We start from the raw sequence: 19,250 nt of genomic DNA on the forward strand, positions 1-19,250 counted from the left end.
TTAAAACTACAGCTCAGGTAATGGGTTAGAACAACACACCCACCATAACGGGGCATTGGATAGTTTCTGTTTGTTCCAGTTAAAGTTTGAGTTTTATTGAAAAATTATAAATCATTAAAGCATAATGATTATTTGAAAATTGCATTTTGTGTTTGCTTGGGCTATCTTTGTATCATATTAAAATTAGTTTGACACATTTACGCATGATAAATAAACAAAAATAGAACAAATCTGGAAGTGGGCAAATACTTTTTCACAGCACTGTATCATGCAGGGAAACTATGGCCTAATGGTTAGAGAAGCAGCTTTGGGACCAAAAGGTCACCAGTTCAATTCCCTGGACCAGCAGGAGTGGCTGAAGCACTGGGACCCCACCCCGCCCCGCCCCCAGGCTGCATAAGAGCGTCCACTAAAAGCCTGTAGTGTAATATCATAGTTTTGATGGTATTAGTTTCTTTGATATTATCAAACAAACCTGACCTTTATTTAAAGCATCACCGTATTTACTTTTCCAGCGAACGTGTTTAAATGATTGCAGTAAATGATCCTGATCAGTAATCCTCAGCAGGGGGACAGGTAGTCCTCTTAGCGCTAATGCTACTGCTGATAAAGTGTGGCCTAATTAAGTGCTCAAGGCGCAGAAGGACTAAATTATCAGCGTGTTGCAACTTTTTCCAAAGAACAACTTCGGCAACACTGTGACTCGATCTTGTTTTAAAATGATGTAGTATTTCATCCAGGTGGGAAATAAAAGAAAGTCACTTCACAGAGCCGTTTTTATCTCTTTAATATACCTGTCTGGTGCACAATGGACAGCTTTTCAATTTCCTCATTTGGCCATATGCTGGATAAACAAATAAACCTTCATATATCCTACAGAAAGGACTGTGTGGACGCACTATTTCAATTTTAGAGTTAGAGGAAGAAGCCATACTTTTTAATATAACCATAATCCATTTATTATCATTAAGATGTTATTTCCTGTCCTGAGAGCAGTAGGCATTTTGATTTCCAGACACAGAGGATTTATTTTTATTATTATTATTTTTGTAATGGCATATCAAAGACATCTATCTATCTATCTATCTATCTATCTATCTATCTATCTATCTATCTATCTATCTATCTATCTATCTATCTGTCTGTCTCATCCAGGATGTCAGTCAGATCCTAGTCATTTTAATTCGATCCTTTCTGTGTCTCAAACTTATTTATTGAGTTATTTATTATGGATATTTGCTCCTGGACTCATTGAAAGAACATTTATTACCTAGACACTTCTTATTTAAATGGTAAGTGGGTAGCACTGCTTATGCACTTGATCGCATCTTGGGGCAGAAGGTTTTTGATTTACGGTACGAGAGAAGTGGAAGCAATTAATAGGGAGTTGAATTGGTGTGAGTACGTCCTCTCAGAGCCGGTTCCCGGTTCCTTCAACTCTGAGCTCTAATAAACTATAAACACTGAACTTAAAGCACTGAGAAGGCCAGAGAGGCAGGTCTGGTAACAGGAATGAGAAATGAGCTAATTAGTCTTCATGTACTGTATTATAAGTTTGTGAAATGTCTTATTATACTGGAGCAATGAACAAAACTGTTTCAGAGTATACAGTCACACATGGCTTATTTTGAATTCTGCAAATGGTCTCAAAATATCCTGGTATGTTCCTCCTCCTCCTTCCTCCTCCCTCCTAAACCTCATGCCAGCATGGCATTGAGCCCAGCAGTGCCACCAAACTCCGCCATTTCTCACGGTCTTGGCTGAGTGCCAGGACGTCCTCCAGTCTCAAATTAATCTGCTGGAGGTCTTGACGAATGACATCAATGGGTGCGTGGTTGGCCATGAGGGTGTCTCCATCCCACTGCTGGCAGATCAAACTGGTAAATGGCTCTGTCATAGATCCATGAGTCGTAGTCCGTTGTTGAGAGCCAAGGGTTGATTCCGTTGCTTTCCGCAGACGACTACTTTGTTGTGGTGGAGGGCCTTGTGTGTCTTGATGATCTGGAGAGGACACCACATGGCTGGGTATTAAGGTGGCAGCCCCACTACCTGGCTAGTCTACGTCAGATTAACACCCCGGCCAGATGAACCCTCCCCTGTTACCACACCTGGTACCAGTTCTGGGTGTTTTAATCAGTTCAACATGCTCGGAGGGATCAGTCAGTCACTTTAGTGCTGTTGAAGGTCTAACAGGTTGGTTTGTATCACTCATCTTACCAGCATGATGCTTATTTGATCATAATGTGGCATGCTGAGAGTTTCAGCTATGGCTCTTTTTTTTAATTTGTTTCATTTTTACAATCTTTCCTCATACTGAAAGACAACAAAACTTTTTCCAGATGGAAACTACACATCAGCTGCAGTGATTCCTTGCCTGTCATGTCAATACTGATAATGTACAACTGGCCAAGAACCACAATATCAAATTTGTGTAATTTCTTTTTATTATATAAAAATAAATGTAAAATAATCGACTCATATTTTTTTTTTAATTTAAAGATTGAGATTAGGGTTAGTTTTCATATCCATACCTTTTAAGTACAACTGTTTTCAATTATATCATCTATTAAACTTTATTATAATTAATAGTACAAACAATTCTAAAACGATACATTTATTTTGTTGTTTAAATCTAGGGTTGGCAATTGATTTTAGAAGCATTGATTTTGTTATATTTCTTGAAATTCTCTTTCCACCTCGACAGTAATTAATAAATTGAATGCTTTGACAATAAAAAGAAGAAAACACATCATCTGTGGTAGTTCCTAGGTTGTAAAAAGCCTGTCCAATCATCTCATTTGGAAATGAGTCTTTCACAAGACTATACAGACATATTGCAGACATAATGCTCAAGCAATATGTCGAGTTACTCAACAGCTGTGAGTATTACCAATAGCCATGTTTGTTGTTTCCATTCATTACATGTGAATGAGACATGAGGTAGTTGCATATGACAATGATACACAACACTCTCTCTCTCTCTGTCATGGATTTGTCCTTGAGCGGTAGTCAGGCAGTGCGCGTTCATGAGTTTTGGAGGGAGGGTTGAAGGGAAAGAGTGGGATTTTTCAGTTGGATAATTTCAAAATCTAGCCATTCTCTCCAACGTTGCCTACTTTACTTTTAACCTAACATGACTAAGTTGATGCACTGTCAGAAAATAAAATGTACTTATTGACTGAGTGGGAGGGCCAGACGGGAAAATATTTTGTTTGAGGTAATGCTGTACAAACGATCAAGAGCCAGTTATTTTCCCGTCCGGCTGGACCTAACTCAGTCAATGAGCATTTTATCACATGAGCTTTTTTAACTAACATACACAGTGGAAAACAATTGAACAATGGCGTGAGAAAAAAAAAAAACAATTTTTATTTGATTGACAGCAAACTGTTTATAGCTGAATAACCTTTACACAAGTTTGAAATAACAGTTTGAATTCTATAAAATACAACTGACTTTACTGTTCTCTCAAAATGAAAACGATTTGAAGAGAACATTGTTAGTAAAAGTCAGTTCAAACTTGGGTCAGCTCAAGGAGATAACATTAGTACAAGACGATTAAATCTGCACAAAGGAACTTTGATTTGAAAACAAAGTAGAGTCGAGTCAGTTCAGTCTTCTTCATCTGATGATGACTCGAAAACGAAACGTTTTTTTTTTTTTCTGAATAATGCATGTGTCCTTGTATAAACAGGCAAATTTCTTCGCTCAAAAGTACCTTTTTCATTTTCTTCGACAATTTCAGCTTGTTCAAGTCGGTCTGTGTCTGATAAATCATCTGGATAATAAAATTCACTTTCACTGTACTCTGTTGTGTCGCTCATTTTTCAAAGTAACAATTCAGAGAAAAATGAAAATGGTGGAAGCGAGGGAAACGGATCCGGGGCCACATATGGCTTTTTCTGGACTGGATTCAAAAATCTGTATCTGCTCAGTCACATGACTTTTCCCAATGGTTTTATTAAGAGCATGCGTGGGGGTCCTTACAGGTCATATGATAAAGTACATTATTGTCCCTTTAGGGGTACAACAGCATGTCACTGGGGCTGTACTGTTGGTAAACCCTCTGACACTGTCCGAACTACAACCATGGACACTGTGAACTACACTCAGCACCCTCTGTCTCCCGATTATTGAACTCAGCTGTCACTCATCATTCCAATTAGTCCCCTTGCCGATATAAACCTCTCTCTCACACCACTCCATTGTGAAGTATTGTTCTGCCTCTATCAGTTCATAACAAGCCTTGCTGGTTTCTGACTGACTCTCGGTCTTCTGACTCTTGCTTGTCTATTTTACATTTTCGCTCTTTGTCTTTCCCCCTTAACGCTGTTTGCTGATCGCCTGACCCTCGCTAGTTCTATGACTCTGATTCTCGTCTCTCATTTTGGCTCTGTTACTGTTTGCTCCTCATCACTCTTCTGCGCATACATCCGTAAGTGCCTGCACCGTGACATGTACCCTTTAAGGTACTTATTTGTACCCTGTATATATTGCTTGAGAACATATATATATATATATATATATATATGTACTGTACCTTTTTGGCCCTAAAAAGGTACACATTATTAGACACCGAGGTCTAATAATGAGCTGTAAGGGGGTACATTAGTGTAGATTGTAACTTAGGGGACAGAAATGGACTCCTCCTGAACTCCTATTTCTAACAGTGTGTTTACTAATATAATTCCAATATGGATGGCTTGGTAAGAGTTGGCAGATACAGTTTTTGCTTCTGCTTTATGACTGTAGTACTAACCTTTTGGGGTGATGGACACCAGTTTGATGAGATGAATACCTGGTAGACTGGTTGACCAATTATACAATTACTAGCTGCTGTTGTGGAAATATTGAGTAAAATAAAAACTCAGGGGGCGGCACGGTGGTGTAGTGGTTAGCGCTGTCGCCTCACAGCAAGAAGGTTCTGGGTTCAAGCCCAGTAGCTGACGAGGGCCTTTCTGTGCGGAGTTTGCATGTTCTCCCCGTGTCCGCGTGGGTTTCCTCCGGGTGCTCCGGTTTCCCCCACAGTCCAAAGACATGCAGGTTAGGTTAACTGGTGACTCTAAATTGAGCGTAGGTGTGAATGTGAGTGTGAATGGTTGTCTGTGTCTATGTGTCAGCCCTGTGATGACCTGGCGACTTGTCCAGGGTGAACCCCGCCTTTCGCCCGTAGTCAGCTGAGATGAGCTCCAGCTTGCCTGTGACCCTGTACAGAATAAGCAGCTACAGATAATGGATGGATGGATGGATGGATGGATAAAAACTCAGGGACATGCTAATGACAGCAGGCTTAATGTACTGAAAATATTTTATTCCTATTTTGTGACCATGACTGTGAGTTGGTTGTCCTAATGGTTAGCATGTCCTGTTTCTCATTCTAATTGTGGTGGGGTCATACCAAAGACCATCATAAAAATGGTAGCTACTGCAATCTGGTGAGGGACGCTGCAATGTAGATGTGGGTATGGAGTCAAACACTCATGGTTACCAGAGGACCAGCCCTCATTGTAACCCTAGCTATAGTCACAGAGATCGGCGCCACCCGAGATGCCTTAAGGGCCTGGTTAGTACTTGGATGGGAGACTGCCTGGGAAGACCAGGTCCTGGCACAGGAAGGACTTTGAATTTGACTTTGTGACCAGTGCTATATGAATGACAGCATTTGGTGACACAATTTGTATGTCACTATCCAATCCTGTTCAACTGGCTTAGAGCGGAGCATCTCAGCTCACTTGGGCCAACCCTGGTTGGTTTGTGGATGGTACTGAACATGCTGGATCAGCTCCCAGCTCATTGTCAGCCTGGAAAAAAAATGTTTTAATGTAGATGTTCATAGCATCTTGTATCCAAGGAAAACCAGCTATTGAGAAACACTATATTCCAAGAGTGTTTTATTGTACCTTTCGGGGTACAATGGCTTGTCACTGGGGCAGTACCCAAATACCTAAGATATTTATTTGTACCCTTTATATACTGCTTGGGAAAACATATATACTTTTTTGTCCCTAAAATGTAGGGACTCTGTAAATAAGTAGGACTCTGTTGATGGATATGAGCTTCTACGTTGTGCAGAATCAGTGATTTCAGCTGAGCTGCCTACGCCCTGGGCATGCATTTAAGTGTGTTTTATGAGTTGGTACGTACTTACACTTAATTAAAGTAATATAATTAAAGATAAACAAATCTGTTACTTTACACATTTAGTACACTGATTTTGGTGAGCATGAAAAGCATTGAAACAGGATTTTTTTTTTTTAATATTGGTCGACATTCGTTACAATGAATAGTCATGAAAGCCATTTTATTCTCTCCACATTCACTGGATATGAGCAATCACGTGCTCGGATTGGCTACTCTATTACTAGTATATCAGCTCATATACCATGAGTAGAGCATAACAAAATGGCGGAGCGTGTTGCTGAACCAACCGAGGACGAAATAAGAACTCACTTGAAAACAAAACCCCAAAAATTATCAAGTATTTAAACAAAACAGATAGCTAAAAGAACCCCCCCCCCCCCCCCCCCCCCAATATCTCCTGTTCCACACTCCAGCCCAGTTGGTGGCGGTAGTGCACCTTTAAGTTGATTCGTCAACCGCCAAAAGACTCAAAGGAGGAGGAAGAAGAACCCCCCCCAAAAAAAGCAACAAAATATTATTAAATGAAAGCATTTGATGGTAAGAACGTATCTTTTTTTCAAAAATTATTATCATTATCATATTTTTCACAAATTGCTCCTGTCATTTCGCTGGTTTGTTTACATTCTAAGCGGAAATGATTTTGTTGGATGTTTTGTATAAAGTTTTTATTTATCGAATTTGCAAAAAATAAAAATGCTCCATTTCTCAAAATCCTGTGAATGTGGAGAGAATAAAACGGTTATTCCATTCAGTCTCATCGTACATGGATTATAGCTATCAGCTCATGTACGAGTTGATTTCGTGGCATAACTGTTAATGATCTGGCACAGTCCATTCTGCTGAGAGCCTTTACACACCACTAATCAGCGATATCCCTTCAACCTTCTTCCGTAAACAGGCCCTGATCTGTTTTGAGTCGTCGGTCACTCAATCAGGAATGAAAACATGGAGGCCAAAGTCAGTATTGTTGTGTTCTTGTTGCTGTTGAGTGTTTGCTCGACACCGCTGCTCCATTTTCAGCAAGTGAAAGTGGACACACGGTTCATTAAATGAAATGGCATGTTGATAATTCACACCCGGATTTAGTCGAAGGACTCCAGCTTGCGTTTTATTGACACTGATGGCTGCTCCAGCTGAAAAACAGTGCTGGCCTTGCTGGTTGCACTTGCAGGATATAAATGGGTAATAACTGCATGTACATTCCTGACAAACGGCCCGTGTGTAATGGATCAATTCCATACACTGCAAATTCCCATTCCAGCTATAGATTTCCTGCCATTTCTCTGAATGATATAGATGCATCCGGGCTGTTTGCCATTTTCCCGTCTGCAGCAGGACGTCGCTGGGCCGATTCAATAGCACCTTAAACAAGAGATGACTCAATGGTTCCCTAATGTGTTCTCAGTCTGCCTTTTTCTTTCTCCCTCACAGTGTTCTTTATCCAATATGGCAATTTGTTTTTTGACAGCAAGGTGGAGTGCAGGGGCGGCTGGAAGGAGTCGCACGCTGATGGCAGGCTTCATGGTTCGAGCAGGCTTTTATTAATCAGAATCAACTTAGCTTGACTGAGGGCTGCAATTTTCACCGCACTCATATTCATCAAGTGTACTTCCACTTCAGAACGTTCGGACCACTTTAGGATCTGAACAGGTTTCGTTACACAACAAACTGTATGTGTGTGTGTGTGTGTGTGTGTGTGTGTGTGTGTGTGTGTGTGTGTGTGAGAGAGAGAGACTGATAGTGTGTGAGTGCCCATACTGGTACTTTGTCAAGCTCTTTATTCATTTTCAAGAAGAGTTTTTGAGCTTTTGAGTTTTGTGTACATGCCAGAAAATAGCAGGTGGTGCCTATACTGGAAAAATGTGAGCCCTGAATTAAGCACAATGTGTAGACCACCTGCTTCTCCAGACTTTAGAACAGTCTTCACCATGATTTATGGATATTCCCAGCTCATTTGGAGCACCGCATTCCCTCCCTAGAGGACTAAAGTACTGATATGATCATGGTGGCCTAAACATCTGTGAGTTGTGGAAGTAATCTTCACTTTACACTGATGCCAGTGGGTTACGTGTAAATCATTAATAAGCAATCTCATTATCTCTCATGTTCAGATTTGTCAATTATTTGTTCGTATGGTTTGTCTCGTTGGTTAGTGTTTGTGAAGTGAATGCTTTTAATTACCTCCGTATAACCATCATGAGCCATTTACTCCTGTCTGTAGTCATTAAGTCCGGTTAAAGATGCATGAGTGTTGCATTAGGTGAGTGATTTTTTTTTATTATTATTTTATTTTCAGTTTTGTGTTTGTTTCTTGAAAGCAGGTGTTTAAATTCAGTTTGGTAACATTTCATTTGTCCTACATTTGCTCAAACTATACAGCATGTATGTACACCATTGATAACTGAGATAATGAATATTAATTAACTTGTGGCTGGAATATAAATCACAGATTTACCCTTATTTTGATATGTTGATGTTTCTACAATTACAACTATGCTACAACAGGAAGTTGTATAGCAACCGCTCCACATAATCTAAAGGTGATGATAGACGGGGCAACTTTTTGGGCGATGTTGCCATCAATGGGCAACCAGGTGAGACACAGGGCAACTAATTAAGGCAACAGACAACTGTCAACAACCAATCAGATAAGAGCAAATCTGTTGCCAGGGAGACAGACACCGCAAATATGGACACTGAAACATTTACAGTGTCACTTTTGTCTCGGCTTCAGCCTTTATTTCACTCAAGTAAGTATCGCTTCTGAAACAAAACTGAATAGATCCTCTGGTCAAAAGATAATTTACCATTATTTTAACATTTATAAGTCAAAATAACCGCATTATTCTGTTAATAATAAACACCTTAAATCTCTTTAAAAATGCTACTCGCCTCAATCACATCTGCTATAACTAATAACTGACACATCCATCACAAAAACATCATCGTTTCATTCTCATCTCAGCAAAAAAGACAAAAGGACATGGAGCAGGAGATGCTGCTGAGGAGGAAAAGGGCGTGGCAGAGCTCCTGAAAGGCTTTCTTTCTTTTTTAGATCCTGAAGTTTGTACTGTTTCACCCTCGGGTTCCACAGGTAGTCGTGCTCTGGATGTGAATTAGATCAGACGATAAATTACACGATCTCTATTACAACTCAACACAAGAGCGCTAACGTTATCCCGACATAGCTAGTGATAACTTTTAGCTATGTTAGCAAAAACCACCGCTAGTTAGCTAAATCCCATTCAATCTCTATGGAGCGGTGGTTAGCTAACGGCAGTTTACACTTAGCTGAAAAAATTCCAACCTGAGCATTAATATAGATGTCTGTTGGTTTTCTAAACACTTGATGAGGTAAATTCACCACTTTGGGTTTACACACAGCAACTTACTGCCATAAAAAGATATAAGTCGTCTCTCTTTTCCTTCGCTCCGCTGCTGGAGACGCTGCTGTCTTTGTTGAAAATTTCAGAAGCTCTCAGGTGGTCATGTGATTTGCTGCTAGCACTCTGATTGGATGATCTTAAAAAGTTGCCCAAAACGATCAAAATTATTCAGGTAGAAATGATGTTGCCCCAATCTCACCGGGAAAGTGTCAAAGTGCAGTTGCCCGGCAACATTGCCCAAAAGGTTGCCCCATGTTGCCTCATGCCTAAGGTGAATAATAATCATGTTTAATGTTATTTAGCAAAGTACTTAATGTTTATTTGTTGAGAATTAAGTTGTTTTGTTTTTTTTTGTGTCAGGAGTCTCCATTATCAGTGCTTTGTAAAAGTCAATGTGTTTACGCTGCCTTAAAGAAAATCAAGTTTCATTTTCCCCTTGGCTGCTTATAAATTATGAATGATTATGACATTGTTATGAATGTCACAGATGTGTAATTACATGGTTATGTACTGTATGCTTTCTCTGATCCTCTGTGTGTTGCTTACTATGAACACATATGACAGTGTCATTATAGTTATGAATACAGTCTGTCAAAGTGAGTTTCACATGGCTGCATAAGATTGTATGAACAGTTATAATCATCTCATAACACTGTAATCACATGTATGTACACTGTGTCTGGCCCTCAAGCCAACTGAGTTTCATTTTGCTGCGTCTAAGGTTATAAACGCTTATGACAATGTAATAATAGTGTAATAAATGTTATATATTCTCAAGCTAAAATAAAGCTTTTATAAATTGCCATGTATGTTTACACCAGCTGTCATGAGTGACTTAGGTATGTTTTATTTGTGTGTGATTTATGCACACAATCATTCAGGAGTTTACTGGTTTTAAATCAAGGAGTAAGCACTCATTCATTTTTTTCATCTTTTTTTTCTCAGTTCCATCTTTCTGGGGTCTTGTGAATTCAGCATGGAACCTGTGTTCGGTGGGAAAGAGACAGTCTCCAGTCAACATTGAGACCAGCCATATGATATTTGACCCCTTCCTAACACCGCTGAGACTGAACACTGGGGGCAGGAAGGTAAGAACAAGTGTTCTGTTGAACCATGCAGGTGTTCTGTATGACAGCATAGATTCTTCACTGAAAGGATTATGTCCAGAAAGAGCGATAACACTGGGGTACTCAACAACACAACAACAAAAGAATTTATGAAAAAGTAATGATCCTAAATAATTATATAGGTTTTCCTGAGCATCTTACAGAACCAGCCACAGTTCTTCTGGACACTTTGACTGTCACACTCACTTCTTCATTTTACACCAAAACCCAGCAGCCTTCATTATGCTTTCTTTTTTCATCTGAAAAGTGTCTCTGATGGAATATACTGCTCAGATACAAACTTTTTTTTTTTTTTTGTTCTGTAACATTTAATTTTGTGCTGGTGAATGAACATTTGGACTCTAAAATGTTTTTGTACTGACTCAATAATGTAGAAATCATAAAACAGAAATCTATAACAAAGTTTGTCTGAAAAAAAAAAATAGAGGACCGAAGACTTGCACAGTAATGTATATACAGTACAAGTCAAGTTTCAACACACCTATTAATTTAATGTATTCTTTAATTTTATTAATTAAGTCACTTCATGTCTTAAAGTGCTGATGGATGTCGTTTCTCTTTACTGAGTTGTTCGGTTGTTGATATAATGCTGTATGGATTACTGCAGCTGTGGTGCTGAATAGGGCTATTTATTTACTGTATGTTTATTATTTACTGTTTGATCTCAAACTCATTAAGAAGGAAAGAAACTCGTCCACTAATGACCTTTTGACGAGACACAGCTGTTAATTGTAAAGTATTCCAGGTGACTCCCTCATGAAGCTGCTTAAGAGAATGACAATAGTGTACAAAGAGTATGAAGAGTTTATAACATCAACGAAACTGTTAATGTTATAGTCATGTTGTCTGTTGTTGCCCAAATGAGGATGGGTTCCCTTTTGAGTCTGGTTCCTCTCGAGGTTTCTTCCTCGTGCCGTCTGAGGGAGTTTTTCCTTGCCACCGTCGCCACAGGCTTCATCATTGGGGATAGATTAGGGATAAAATTAGCTCATGTTTTAAGTCGTTCAAATTCTGTAAAGCTGCTTTGCGACAATGTTTATTGTTAAAAGCGCGATACAAATAAACTTGACTTGAAAGAGTCATCAAGGGAAACGCTGGATACGCTGAAGAATCTAAAATGTCAAACAAGTGTTTTTTTTTTTTTAATTTACCACATTACTCTGTATCTGTTCCAGATGTTATTTCATAGTTTTGATGTCTTCAGTGTTGTTCTATAGTGTAGAGAATACAAAATACAGAAGCACCTATGAATGAATAGAGTAGGGGTGTACAAATTTTTGACTGGTACTGTATATTCTAAATAAATGCACATTCATATCATGTTATAATGCAGTTGTAAAGCTAACCAAGTGCACGATCAGTAATGTTTATAACACATTACTGTATATCACCAATGCCGAAGCTCCAGTGTGTTTCCTTCAGCTGTTGACACTCAGACAACTTTTAACGCTTTATATAAAGGCTGTTTCTGTCGTAACCTACACGGCAAACAGTGTCAGTTTAACTCTTAGAGAGTTGAATTTAACTCTGTTTCAGATAGCATTTGGTCCCACTCGAAATTAGAGTAAAATTTACTCCATGGCCAGTTTCAACTTTTCGGGGTTAATTTTATTCCATCCAGTTTCAAAATTAACAATGAAATGTGTAAAAATATTTAACACTGTGCTTTGTTCACACTGTTCAGAGTAATGTAATTACACTTTATAGAGCTCATTTTACTCCTAATTTAGTTTAAAAAAACACTCGTGTAATATTTAATTTTTTTTCTCTACAGTTTTTTTTTTTTTACATCTAGGTCATATTTACCGGTACTATGATGCTATATTATTGAATTGCTGTCATCTAACCTATCAAATGGAAATAAACACAAACACACAAGGTTACAATTACAGTATTTATTATTAAGTCTTTGTCATGTCAATGAATTCACATAAACCATTACCCATACTTGCCTCGACTACAATGTCAATTTTAATATAACATTTTTACAACACAGTGCAATAATGCTCACCAGAGAAAGCAATATGGGAAACAAAAACAGCTGTCATTCACGCCATATGACTTGTATGTCAAAAGGTCTGGGATAATGCAAGCTGTCGACATGAAGGACAACAAAATCTTGCTTTGTCTTGGTCACGTCATATGCATGGAATGTTCTTGAAAAGTTACTGTATATGAAGGCAAAGTGAGCAGCAACAGTTTCTCCTGTTTTATCAGAACTGACTCAATCTGCTAAAAAATATGGGCATTTCTGATTCAACTTTGCCACAAATCACCAAATGTGGGCAGTAAACAAACCCATTGTATTTAGCCCAATTCACTTTCAGAACTTGAACACTACTGGGCACTTGCATTGCCATGGCAATTCCAGAATCTCCCTTGACCATTTCTAAAGACACCATTTTTCCTGGACCAATGTCTAGCCGACTAAAAGTTGTTGAAGATTGCTAAATGTATGCCATATGATTCTGGTGTGTTTTGGTGATATTTTTAAATAACTTGAGCTGTTTCTTGAAAAAATTGTGCTTACCTTCATAGCGCATGCACCAACTATGCATAGCACATGTACAGCACAGGTCCTATTTTCTGGATGCAGCGGGGATAATGGATAAGAAAATGGTGCTTTGGTAAAAGTTTATTTATTTATTTATTTTTTTTCCTGGGGATACAACATCTTGAACAGTTTGTGGTGTTCCACAATCAAATGTTTTTAAATATACACACAGACCTTGAGATAACATGGGAGAAAGAAGTAGGCCCCAGTGTTGGTCAGCAGAGGTTACCACATCTCCAAAGATGAGCGGAACATTCCTCAACAAGCGCCATGACTGAACCGCATTCAGTCTCAGATCATTACCCTCGACTCTCCAACTAAATTCACAGCCACTGGCCTATTGTTTCTCTCCATGAATCCGTAATCATAACTTTGTATTCTTGAATTCAGCTCCACCAATGTAACGTGTTGTTCTTTAAAATACACAAGCAATAGCTTCAATTCGTACTGGGCCACCCCTTCCAAAATGTCATGCATCACATCAACTGAGAAGTTCTCAGCTGTGTGAAAATGTCAATGAATTCAATAAGCATGAATTCTTCACACCAAAAATGTAAGGAAGAGATGGATTACGAGCCATTTCTGGACAGTGAGCAGTGTGGATGTTTTTGGTGCGCAACACTATTTTGGAAGAATCTTCAGAGAATTCTGTTTGAAAGTCATCTTTTTCAGCTAAACAAAACCTGCAACAGTACCTTGCACTGAAAGACTCCACCAGACCAAACTAGCTACGGTATGTAAGCCTAAATTATCACCAGTAACCTGTACCACACTGCCACAAACACGACCGCCATACAGTGGAATCTCAATACCATCACTCTCTAATAGTTTAATGTCTCAAACAATAGGAGCAAGAATTTCACTAAAACCGTGCTGTTTAAGATCTTGTGCATGAAATAAGGCACACAGGTGTATGTTGGCCAAAAAAGAATTCCATTTTGGAGAGAAGTTTCTGAAGGTAAAATATATTGCACCCAATTTATGAATACCTCGCTTGGAACCAAGAGGATTTGCAACCTCAAAGTCATCATAGAACACTTGAATCTGCACTGTGTGCTTTTCAGTTGAAAACTGAGGGTGAGTCTTAAATAAAGATCCATCAGAAATATCTCGGAGTCTTGAATCGTCAGTGGCTGAGCTTTTCAACATTTCTGCAATATACTGACTTTTAAATATTGACTCCGCTGTAGATAAACTTGGAATATACATGAATTTATCTTGAACAACTATCTGATCATATGTTCCAGTCTTTTTATTTCGCCTTGTGTCAAATATTGAGCCGATTACACATTCAGCTGGTTCTAGTTTCTCACTTGTCTGATAAAAGTTTTGATCGCTTGTATTCTGAATTAAGAATTATGAAAGGATTCTCTAACTCCTCAAAACATGCTTCAACTTTCTTGCACATTTCAGTTTCTCTTTCATCACTAAATACATGCTTAATGACTGTTCAAGATATCCAGCAGCATGCTAAAGAAACAATCTCTTCCATGGGAATCACTACAGCATTCCCTACACTTTGGTCTATACCTGCTGCCTTTAGATTAGAAATTACAGCTGCACAACTATTTACAAGGTCTGCCGAAGATAATTCCGGCTCAGCCTCTAAATATTCAGATGACACGTCAACATCAGTGGCATTACTGGTGTCAAGAACACTTTGATGAGGTGAAAAATCACCTTCTACAGAATCAAATGAACCACTTACATGGCACTTGCTCAGATGCTTTCTAAAGCCAGAAAAGCCAACAAAAGAATGTGAGCATCCCACTTGGCCACATTTAAGATAAAGAGTCCTGCCAGTACAGAGACCATGAATGAACTTAAGGTGCTTTACAAGGCTGTTTGGTGTACCATGGTCATTTTTGCAAAGAAAACACTTCACTGTTTAATCTCAACGGATATTAACACACTATTCTTCCTCGCAACTCGAGGGAGTTTCCTTTGTTTCCCCAACGTCTATGTTGTAAATGGTTGTTTGCAGAAAAGTGAAAAAGTTGGTCAGGGAAGAACTGTGTGACGTACCAAAGACATAATGGGCCTTAAAGAGTTCATCAAGGTCTCCCACTGAACCTGTCGCCTTACAGGGAAGTGCATGTTTGTTAATCACAATGAAGACCGTGAGAATGCTGCTTCTTGTGGGTCCCTGAGCAAGAAGGTAGGGCTGACTGCTTTGGGTGATGTTGCCTACATGCTGCTGTACACTGGTTCCAGCTTACAACAAAACTCATTCAACAGCATTATTTCGTGACCAACCCCTGACAATAGATCAGATCACCTCAAGCTGTGCATGAAATTAAGGTGATGGAAAGTATATTTTAAACAACTGTTCTGCATACCTTTAGGAATCTGATGAGGTGATCTAGAGCTTGAGATGCAGACATCTTTCCTGGCCTCCTTCATCCTTGCGCAGATGGTGGTAGCAAATGTAGCAGCAGTAAGATAGCAGACACATCACTGTCCCAGCCTACAGACCAACAAACATCAGGTTAACATTATGCCACAAATACATTAAATTGGCACAATTGCCTACGTATATAACCAATAGTGAATAAAAACAGTCCCAGTCATACCATTCTTAACTTCAGCAGCTGACTCAGCATTGCACATTAAATCCAAGAGCTCTGTGGTGGGTACCAGTCCATGACTTTCCTTTATAATTTTTGCTTTGAGATTGGTGGGCCACCTTTCCAAGAATTTGGCAGTGACCTCACCAAACAGGAGTCTGAAATCTTGTTCTATCTGTAATGCAGAAATGCAGTGCATAGAAAGGAGTGATGAGTGACACTGCATGGAATATTTCAGTGGTTCAACTAATGAAGAGGTCTTACCAGTCCTGGTGTGTCCAGAAACCGTGGGAAGACTGAGAAGACACCTGCTGCTTTCTTTTCATCGTTGACCATTGAATGACGATAAATGAAGGTAGCTTTCATCTTCTTATGGACAGTGTCTTCATAAGCAGAGTGTTTCAAAACAGCAATAGCTGCTGCCACATCCTCATCAGATAACACTTTGTCAGCGGTGAAGGGTCTGGGTTGACCATGGCCTGGCCCACCAACTTAAGACAAAACACAATTTTATTGACTCCTGCCTACACATTTCATCAATATCACATGTAACTGATAAATAAACTTACTTTTGGGGGATTTGCTAACTGAGGCACCTCTTTCCTCTGCAGTTTTTCTTTGAATGGTCTTCAACCGCCATACAAGGTATCCTGAACCGCTCTCTGGATCGTAGTAATGTTTCTATGTAGTTAAATATATGCAGACTGACTATGCCATCAACATGAATTACTAGTACTTGAAAACACAATGCACACCAAGTAACTGGATACTATTTTTATGATTGTCTTTGGTATGACCCAACCATGGATAGAACTCACGATCTCCTGCTCAAGAGGCAGATATGCTAACCACTAGGCCAACTCATGGTAACAGACCCTTGTGAAGTAAAAGTAATGTGCTATGTAAGGTACATAAAAGGAGGTGTTTATGACGAGTAGCATACGTCATAAGGCACAGTGGTAAGAGATTTCATGACGTACGTGACTTGTCCAAGGGCATTGAAGGGGTTAATGTTGTAAGGACCCTTTTACTTACATATCCATGTTGTGAATATGGGTTTTCTAGATATGGAAACACAGCAACTATCCCCTGTGCATATATCACTCTGACACTTTTTTTTTTTTTTTTTTTTGGGGGGGGGGGGGGGGGGGGGTCCTAATATACAAATTCAATGATCGTCACTCAACTGGCATTGGACAACACAATTAAAACCAATCCAATGCTAACAATGTTTCTTTATAGCCTACATGTATGATTCTTACCCATGTGTTTCTGTCATCTCAGCAGCAACTATGTTTATCATCTGTCTTCTGGTGGCATCTGTCAGAGATTTGGTTTTTGCATACTCTTGGATGATGTGTTCACTGCCAGGCTTTATTAGGATTTTTTTCAATCAACTTAAATTGAAATAAAATATGCAGTCAGAAAATTTTAAAACATAAGTCTGGAACATGTTTACATAAAAACACTCCCCATCACATGGAACAACATCCAGATTAGACTTAACAACAATGTCCATTACCCACCACTTTTGCCTCATAGGTTGTGTGGCATGGCCTTTTAGGTTGACTTCCTTCAGTAGCGGCTGCTTCTTCAGGAGGGTCACACATCCTGAAGTTCAGAATGACAGTGTCTTCAGATGCTGCTGAGGATGATGATGATGGAGAAACACCTGTGCATTAAGGAATATGAACAAAACAGAAGCATATTAAATGGAACTGTTAATGCTCCCATCCCAACCTTTAAGTTTAATATGAACACACTTGTGAATGGTCAGTGATTACCAAGTTCTTCATTGCTCAACATGACTCGGAAGGTGCCAGGTGACTCCTTCACTATTTCATCAAAAACCTCTGTGTCAACTTCTGTGTCAGACTGGTCATACACCTTCATATCTAGCTGTCTGCCTTCTGGTATGTTACATTTTAGGCACACTGAAGTAAAAGGAAGGAAAAGGAAAATAATAATATAGAAATTGTTAAATTTGAAAGGCCATGCATTTCCTTCTGACGAGAATCAAAGGGTCAACTCAGTAGAGGAAGCCTCATGTCTTCCCAAAATGCTGATGAGTTGAAGTCAACAGGCCATTTTCATCCATTTTAAGGCACAGCAAAAACAATTATTAACTTGGGTAGTTCAGAAGGAATGGTTTTATGATGAATTCCGTGTATTAACTAAGTAAAAAGTTGTGATATTGTTTTATCCTGATGTACTAACTAACCTTCTTTCGTGAAGGCATCAAATGTTAGGTCAGACTGCGTAACATACCGTACTTCTGCTCCCCTCCAAACAAAACACGCAGCAGCATATTCTGTTAAAATAAACAAAGAGGAAAAAATCCAGAAAAAACAGTTGAACAAAGAGTTACCTATTAATGTGCTTCAGGAGAGATGGTTTTATATAAAATAGAACATTACTTCAAAGTTAACTTAGCTGCTACAGTATGAGGACAGAAAAGTAACAGGTTAGCTGTTAGTGCGAGCAAAGAGCCTTTATCAAGCATCTCTGGCACGAGCTTCATCTCATCTCATTATCTGTAGCCGCTTTATCCTGTTCTACAGGGTCACAGGCGAGCTGGAGCCTATCCCAGCTGACTACGGGTGAAAGGCGGGGTTCACCCTGGACAAGTCGCCAGGTCATCACAGGGCTGACACATAGACACAGACAACCATTCACACTCACATTCACACCTACGCTCAATTTAGAGTCACCAGTTAACCTAACCTGCATGTCTTTGGACTGTGGGGGAAACCGGAGCACCCGGAGGAAACCCACGCGGACACGGGGAGAACATGCAAACTCCGCACAGAAAGGCCCTCACTGGCCACGGGGCTCGAACCCAGGACTTTCTCGCTGTGAGGCGAAAGCGCTAACCACTACACCACCGTGCCGCCCCTGGCACGAGCTTATCACTGTAAAAAAAAATTAGTCAAGCCAACTTAAAAATGTAACGCAACCCGCTGCCAAAGTATTTTGAGTAAACTCAACTCCGGGCCAAATAGTTGTGCTGACTTGCTCTTTTAAGTCGACACAGATGAGCATTTTATGTTGACCTTACTTTATTTAGCAAGTTCAGTGCATTCAAATTGTGATGTTGAAATAAATTGAAATAATCATTCCAATTAACGTGGAAAAGCAAGTTGGCACAAAAAACATTAAGTTATATTATTCTTTTAAAGATTTTTTTGGGCTTTTTCCACCTTTATTGGATAGGACAGTATAGAGACAGGAAATGAGCAGGAGAGAGACGGGGAGGGATTGGGAAATTATCTCAGGTCGTAATTGAACCCAGATCCCTGGAGTTATGGTATGGTGCCTTATCCACCTGAGCCACAACGTCCCAAGCTAGTCTTTCAAGTTCACTTAAGGGGTGTTCACACGGCAACTTTTACTCCGGTGTAGCGCCGGGGCTGCCCCGGTAGAGCGTTCACACGGTACAAAGTTATACCGGTGTAGCCCCTGAAAGCTGCTTAAA

General features: G+C 39.5%; 1 protein-coding gene across 1 annotated transcript in view; it reads left to right on the top strand.

Annotated features, from left to right (window-relative positions):
• ca10a (carbonic anhydrase Xa) overlaps nucleotides 1–19,250 on the top strand; it is a 528,995-nt gene that overhangs the window by 214,584 nt on the left and 295,161 nt on the right. The window contains exon 3 of the mRNA XM_060939091.1: nucleotides 10,473–10,615. Within this exon, the coding sequence (XP_060795074.1) occupies nucleotides 10,473–10,615 (143 nt within the window). The remainder of the gene's footprint in view (nucleotides 1–10,472; nucleotides 10,616–19,250) is intronic.

The sequence above is a fragment of the Neoarius graeffei genome, chromosome 14, assembly GCF_027579695.1.
Source record: "Neoarius graeffei isolate fNeoGra1 chromosome 14, fNeoGra1.pri, whole genome shotgun sequence".
Lineage (NCBI taxonomy): Eukaryota > Metazoa > Chordata > Actinopteri > Siluriformes > Ariidae > Neoarius > Neoarius graeffei.